At 40.3% G+C, this 7911-nt stretch overlaps 2 protein-coding genes across 2 annotated transcripts in view; both read right to left on the reverse strand.

The window, feature by feature from the left end:
* RSC1A1 (regulatory solute carrier protein, family 1, member 1) overlaps positions 1-1621 on the reverse strand; it is a 6428-nt gene extending 4807 nt beyond the window's left edge. The window contains exon 1 of the mRNA XM_011939907.1: positions 1349-1621. The gene's annotated coding sequence lies outside the window, so the exon portion shown is untranslated. The remainder of the gene's footprint in view (positions 1-1348) is intronic.
* DDI2 (DNA-damage inducible 1 homolog 2 (S. cerevisiae)) overlaps positions 1358-7911 on the reverse strand; it is a 39221-nt gene continuing 32667 nt past the window's right edge. Inside the window, exons 6-8 of the mRNA XM_011939946.1 lie at positions 7305-7408; positions 5556-5745; positions 1358-1411 (exon numbers count right to left, since the gene is read on the reverse strand). Coding sequence (XP_011795336.1) covers positions 1395-1411; positions 5556-5745; positions 7305-7408 — 311 coding nt within the window. The 3' untranslated portion in view covers positions 1358-1394. The remainder of the gene's footprint in view (positions 1412-5555; positions 5746-7304; positions 7409-7911) is intronic.

Consider the following 7911-nt stretch of genomic DNA (forward strand, 5'->3'; position numbering starts at 1 on the left):
CGTCTCAAAAAAAAAAAAAAAAAATCATTCTAATAAACTACTGGTTAACAGCATGAGAAGACAAAGCACTGTTTCAGGAAGCTATTGACTTCCCATGAAACAACCTTACCTTACTTATACTTTCGGGGTAAAAAGGAAAACTGCACTTATCTCAGTTTAGGCTATACCCATTAGAGTCTAGAAACACAGTTATTAGTTTTTTTATTTTCATCCCACCAGATGTCTAACAGTTATTAGTTTTATTTATAAATTCCTAAGGCTGACTCTGGAAGAGGCTGAATTTTGAACTAATGTTAACAAAAACAATGCATTGTAGTGAAATATCCATGTAAGCAACATAAAGAGGTATGGTAAGGGTCTTCTGGCATTTGTGTGTTAGTTATAAACAAGTGAGGTCAAGGTGAACACACCCTCAATTAATTTTGTACTAAAAGAGTTGTATATAATCCTCCTGTAGCTGAGAAGGTCAGTTTCACTAGCCTAAGTCCTAAATGAAGCGGAGGACCAGGTCAGTTTACAGAATGATAGGAAAAGAGGATGAGGACAGTGGATATTAAGAATAATTAAACGATGCCTGCTTTTAACCTATCCTTATAAGAAAAAGAAAAAGGAAAGAAAGAAGAGAAACAGAGAAACTAAATGCTATGTATCTAATTCCAACCAGCCTGCAACCTCCTACAAAGTCTTATGATGATGGCTTAAAAGACCATCTTTCCTCCTCTTGGTAAGTCAGTCAATGTACTCGAGCTGATGTTTACCACATTTACATGAGAAGAAATGAAAGCAGAGTGCTTCCTGAAAATCTGTCAGGCCAGGGACAGAAGGAAAAGCAAAGCCTTAGCTCCTGTTGTTGTTCACAGTCACCCTTGACAAGTCCCCTGGCCTAAGTTTCCATTTCTTCTTTAACAAAATTAAAATTTCTAACCCTCTATAACTCCAGGTAGTTGTGTGCAGTAATGTAAAAAAATAACTTTCAGTTTTTCAGAGGAAAGGAACTTATGAAACCCATAAAAGCATAGTTATCTCCAACAACAAAGTGTTGTGATGCCAATATTCTTGACGTGGTATTTATAGTAGCCAAGATGGGGTAGGTATAATAGACACTGTTTTTACTGGGATTTTCTCCCTCTTGCATGGTTCTAATAACGAATACATTTTTCAACAGGAATTTATGTTACATATGCACGTATGCATACCAAAATACAAATGCATATAGGCTAGTTGTAACCAGACTGAACAAGGTGAAATGGTGAATGACAAATGCTAACTTCCCAAACTGCTGCAGATACAGACTTTCAGATCACAGATGACAACTGGATGGAAGGCTTAACATAGTGTCTATAAATACCTGGTCTGGGGCCCACTCCAGCTGCAGTACACACACACTACATGCATCATGGCTTCTGACGCTCTGTGTGAATTAGGAAACAGACAAGCAAACTTGGGTTAACAATGCAAACCACACAGCATGCAGGGTTATAGTCTCCGTTCGTCATCTTTAAAATCAGGAACTGGTAGATTCAAAGTTGGGGGATGTTTCTGTAGTTTGGACATCCAAAATATTTGCTGGTTGCTTTCATTCTCTCACAATACACACAGCAATTTGTTAATTTCAACAGATTTTTAATAGATCTTGTAAAGAAATTAATTTTACGTTTCTACACATAGAGAATTCATGGGTAAATGTGAGACAGGTGAAGAAAGCAGATACATCTGATGGAATTAGGTGATTAAAAAAAACTTCTTATGGAGTAAAGTTGAGTGAACATATGTCTAACAGTCCCTTTCCAAATTTCTTTCTCAGTTGAGATTCAATTTTAGAGGAAAACAAACCACCTAATTAAATTCTATCCTAGCTTATCTTCTTTATTTTTTCATCAGTATTTAAATACATCAGGCTGAGCACAGTGACTCTGGCCTGCAATCCCAACACTTTGAGAGGTCCAGGAGGATCACTTGAGGTCAGGAGTTCGAAACCAGCTGGGGCAACATAGTGAGACCTCATCTCTACTATTAAAAACATGTTCTTTTTTTTTTTTTTTAACATTTTAATATAGAGTTTATATAAAGTATTTAAAAAAATAAGTTTTTGTCTATTTTTTGTTTTTGAGACAGAGTCTCACTGTTGCCTACGCTGGAGTGCAGTGGTGCAACCACAACTCACTGTAGCCTTGACCTCCCCAGGATGAGGAGATCTTCCCACCTCACCCTCCCGAGTAGCTGGACCACAGGTGCATGCCACCATGCCTGGCTAATTTTTTTTTTTTTTTTTTTTTGAGAAGGAGTCTCATTCTGTCACCCAGGCTGGAGTAGAGTGGTGCGATCTTGGCCCACTGCAACCTCTGCATCCCGGGTTCAAGCAATTCTCCTGCCTCAGCCTCCAGAGTAGATGGGATTACAGGTGCCCACAACCATGCCTGGCTAATTTTTGTATTTTTAGTAGAGATGAGGTTTCATCTCTAGTAAAATGCTTTCACCTACTATGTCCAGAGTATTTATTTGGATGATATTAGGAAGTCAATGTTCTAAATAAAAAGGACCTGATATGTAGACTTATTTCATTACTTAAATATTACAAAAATTAGCACAAGCCATACTATGAGCAACGTAAGGTTATTTAAGTAAAAAGCCATTTTCTTTTAATTCTTTAAAGTTGGTACACCCCCTTCGCTAAGCCTGGAAACATAAGTGTATCTGTTTTAATCTCCCAAACTTTTATTAAAATAAGGTAATTACCAAAAAAGGATAACTGTTATTAGTAGGTTAGAAAACACTGCTATCATCAGCTGATGTTTCTTAAATAATGGCACCAAGACTGTGGAGGTTAAAAGGAAAAAAAAAAGACATTTCATAAAATGATAATATATCCTCATATTAACACACAGCATCACAACTAAGATGATAAATTACACCCCAAATGCAAAACCTTGTAAGGAGCTATGTCAAACTCATTCAAGCTTACCTTGCTGGTAAGATTAAAACTACTAAGTTAGTCTGTCTGGTTGTTCAAAATTCCCCCCTTCCTACAAAATACTTAATTTACAACCAAAACTGTACTTAATATAAAAACTTGAGCCAAAAGGTGATGGGAGTCAATTCTTTTTTTTTTGACACAGGATCTCACTCTGTCACCCAGGCTGGAGTGCAGTGGCGCAACGATGGCTCACAGCAGCCTTGACCTCCTGGGGTTAGGTGATCCTCCCATCTCAGCTTCTCAAGCAGCTGAGACTATAGGTGAGCCACCATGGCTGGCTTTTTTTTTTTCCTTGTAGAGACAGAGACTCACTATGTTGCCCAGGCCGGTTTCAAACTCCCAGGCTCAAGTGATCCTCTTGCCTCGGCCTACCAACGTGCTGGGATCACAGGAATGAGCCACCACGCCCTGACTCAAACTGTACTTTATATGTAAAACTAAGTTAAAAGGTGATGGGGTTGATTCTGAACAAAGTCAAACTGGAAAACTCCATCTGCCACCCACACCCATTCTAAAGCTCAATGACAGACATCTGAATGTTCTCCAGTAAAACAGTGGCAAAAGCTGCCTGGTTGTTTTTACAACTCTTACCACTTTCGTCTTTAGGATAAAGCTATTCCCTGAACTTGTAAATCTAGTATTTTACTGTACTAGAAAAAGCAATGTGTGACACTAGTCACATTGATGAATAATTCCAGCACAAGACTGTAAAATAACCCAAACTCAAAAGTAAATTCTATTCAGCTTCTAGAAAATATATCCTAGAGTCGCTGCTCTATAATAAATGGGGGTTTCAGCAAAACTGTGTTACCCCATTTTACCCAGAAAACTTAGCTCCATCATTACATTTAAACAAGCTAAACAACTGAGACTTAGAAAGAAGTATTAGGTAGCACAATTTCAATACATACAGTGCTACTACAGCCTGATGACAATACTGTAATCTCAGACCATAACAACAATGCATCTTCAGTAATGTTCAGTTACGCTGGTCAGGCATAGTGGCTCGCTCCTATAATCCTGTCATTTCGGGAGGCTGAGGCAGGTGGATTGATTGAGCCCAGGAGTTCAAGACCAGCCTGGGCAACATGGCAGAACCTCATCTCTACAAAAAATATAGAAATTAGCTAGACGTGGTGGCAAGCACCTGTAGTCATAGCTACTCAGGAAGGGGAGACGGGAGGATCAGCCTGGGTGACAGAGTGAGACCTTGTCTCAAAAAAAAATTTTTTTTTAGTTAAGTAAATAAAAATTTATACTTCTTTTTGTTGGTTCTTCTGTCTTTGGTGGCAGCACTTTCAGTAAATATTTTAAAAGTTAGGGCTGCTTACACACAGTAGCAATGATACCTTTCAAAATAAACCAGGTCTAAGAGGCATGGTGGCTCATGCCTGTAATACTTTGGGAGGCTAAGGCAAGAGGATCCACTTGAGCCTGTTTTGAGACTGAGGCTGAGGCTGCAGTGAGCCATGGCTGCACCACTGCACTCCAGCCTGGGCAACAGAGCAAGACCCTGTCTACATAAATAAAATAAAATAAAATAAAAATAAAACCAGCCTAATAAAAGGAAAGAAATAGGGAAACTCTGTTGGACTCAAAAGTTAATATCTGTTTACTGTCATAATTTTCTTTAGGAAAATCACAAAACAAAAACATACAAAAAAAACTTCCTAAAAAAATTTAGGAAGCTTCTAAAATGTATCTAAGCAAAATAACCCCAATCTATCTTAAACATAGCAATGGACTGAGCTGTTCTTAATCTGTTGAAATACTAAAATACAGAATGTTTCTCCTTTTTATGATAGTGTCTCACTCTGTTGCCCAGGCTGGAGTGCAGTGGTGCCATCTTGGCTCACTGCAACCTCCGCCTCCCAAGTTCAAGCAATTCTCCTGCCTCAGCCTCCCAAGTAGCTGGCATTATGGGGGTGTGCCATTGCACCCTGCTAATTTTTGTATTCTTAGTAGAGATGGGGTTTCACCATGGCCAGGCTGGTCTCAAACTCCCGACCTCAGGTGATCCGCCCACCTGAGCCTCCCAAAGCACTGGGTAACAGGCGTGAGCCACCACGCTGGGCCAGAATACAGATTTTTTATTATTGTATTAAGAGATGGGTTTGGATATGGTAGCTCACACTTGTAATCCCAGCACTTTGGGAGGCCAAGGCAGGAGGGTCGCTTGAGCCCAGGAGTTGGATAGGCCTGGACAACACAGCAAGACCCCATCTCCCTATCTCTGCTAAAAATAAAAAAAATTAGCCAGGTGTAGTCCCAGCTACTCAGGAGGCTGAGATGAGAGGATTGCTTGAGCCCAGGAAGTCAAGGGTACAGTGAACTACAATCATGTCACACTGCACACTGAACTCCAACCTGGGTGACAGAGTGAGACAACGTTTCCCAAAAGAAAAAAAAAAAAAAAAAGGAAGATCAAAGGAGGAGGTTAAGAAGACAAATAATGAACACATCTACTACTGGACCATGAGACTGATTAAAAACTGGAAAGGTTCCTACCCCTTCTGAAGCCCACATTTCCCTGGCTTACCCATCAATAACAAGTATTGAAGAGTTCAGCCATTCCAAATACCTGCATCCTCTGCTGATTTTTGAAGGGCTTCTGCTAATTCTTGGTCTGCAATCTCCTCTGGCCGTACATCCTCTCTTCCGGCCCCATATGCCAACCGGGCACATTCTGGTAGCTCTCCCTCAGGAAGAAAGGTGGTCTGGGAGCCTGTGGTGCCGATCACGAGTACATTTTTCTTCAGGTCAATGGAACACTTAGAAGAAAGAAACCAAAGAATAATAGCAGATAAAACATATGCAGAAACATTATGATCCTTAATTTAAAACTCCAATCACAAATGGCCAGGCACGGTGGCTCATGTCTGTAATCCCAGCACTTTGGGAGGCTGAGGAGGGCGGATCACCTGAGGTCAGGAGTTCCAGACCAGCCTGGCCAACACGGTGAAACCCCATCTCTACTAAAAATACAAAAATTAGCCAGGTGTGGTGGCACATGCCTGTAATCCCAGCCACTTGGGAGGCTGAGGCAGAAGAATCGCTTGAACCTGGGGGGTGGAGGTTGCAGTGAGCCAAGATGGCACCAGGCAAGGCAGTCTCCACAGTATTCTTTACTCCATACTAATGCTAACTTCCTTTTTTGTGTATTTTATAGCTACTTAATAGACAGTTGTGCACATATATGATTTACATCTATAAAGGTGGAGACTGCAGGTCTATACCATGACTAAAAAAATAAGGAAAGGCAGTGACAAGGTTTTACTGATACATACATTCATTCATTCATTCGTTCTATTTAGAATGCTGTGTTATTATCACTATGATGCATCTACTTTTACAGAAATATATTAAAACAATGACATAAAAATACTGATTAGCTATATTTTCAATTGTTTTTAACTCGATTTTGTTTTTTGAGTTGTGGTTTTGCTCTGTTATCCAGGCTGAAGTGTAGTGGCACAATCTTGACTCACTGCAGCCTGGTCTCAAGGGATCCTCTTGCCTCAGCCTCACGAGTAGCTAATGTACCACCACGCCTAGCTAATTTCTGTATTTTTTGTAGAGACAGGGTCTCACTAAGTCACCCAGACTGGTCTCAAACTCATTCTGGTCTCAAGCAATCCTCCCTCCTTGGCCTCCAAAAATGGGAATTACAGGATGTACCACCGTACCTGACAGGTTGACTGGATACAAAACCCTACTGTGAAAAATGTGCAGTACCTAGCGGAGTCTATAGCCCTACCACCCTGAACATGCCCGATCTCGTCTAATTACCCAGTGGACTAACTGCTTCTTCAATGGCGGCAGTATATCTTAAAATACTGTGCTTTACAGTAGAAAGATAAATATCAACACAAATTAATATATTAATTATGCACCCTGTACTAAATAAACACTTTCACTCGTAACATATACCTTCCTTAACCTTGAAGGTCTTCCTCCCAAGTACTGTTTGATCAGCATCAGAGAATGCTAAAGACTTAGTCGACTTACACTTTTAGTCAGGTTATCAAAAAACTACTAATCAGGATCTAACCAGAATCTGAAAATTATATAAGGGAACCAAACTGTCCTTTACAATCTCAAAACATTTGGCAAGATTTAACAGATTCACAGAGAGATTTCACAAAAACAGATTCTATCTGTACTGACACATCATTTCAGTCTTTGTGTAACAACATAATTTAAGGACATTTCCAGGTTTGAAAAGTCGTATTTCTTAGTTTTCCAGTATACATAACCAATAAAAACAATGTAATAACCATATTACAAAAAGCAGATGCAAAAAAAAAAGATAAGTGAAGCTCTTAATTACCTGATGCCGTTTAAGCATGTCCAGTCCCAGAAGCATGTCCATGGGCTGTTCCTCAAGTATAGAGAAGGAACATGGCAAAAAATCTCCTTCAATCTGAACCTGAGCTAAAAAGCACATGAAGAGAAAAAGTTATTGTTATGTACTTCAAAAGAGAGATGGAGTTTTGCTCTTGTCGCCCAGGCTGGAGTGCAATGGCACGATCCTGGCTCATGGTAACCTCTGCCTCCCATGTTCAAGTGATTCTCTTGCCTCAGCCTCCCAAGTAGCTGGGATTACAGGCAAGCACCACCGCGCCTGGCTAATTTTTGTATTTTTAGTAGAGACGGGGTTTCGTCATGTTGGTCAGGCTGGTCTCAAACTCCCGACCTCAGGTTACCTGACCTCGGCCTCCCAAAGTGCTGGGATTACAGGCGTGACCCACCGGGTCCAGCCAAAAAGTTCTTTTCATTATTATTTTTTGAGACAGAGTCTTGCTCTGCTGCCCAGGCTGCAGTGCAGTGGCATGATCTTGGCTCACTGCAATCTCCGCCTCCTGTGTTCAAGTGATTCTCTGATTCTCTACCTAAACCTCCCAAATAGATGGGATTCCAAATGTGTGTCATCACAC

Source organism: Colobus angolensis, unplaced genomic scaffold, assembly GCF_000951035.1.
Source record: "Colobus angolensis palliatus isolate OR3802 unplaced genomic scaffold, Cang.pa_1.0 Scaffold185, whole genome shotgun sequence".
In the NCBI taxonomy this organism is placed as follows: Eukaryota; Metazoa; Chordata; class Mammalia; order Primates; family Cercopithecidae; genus Colobus; species Colobus angolensis.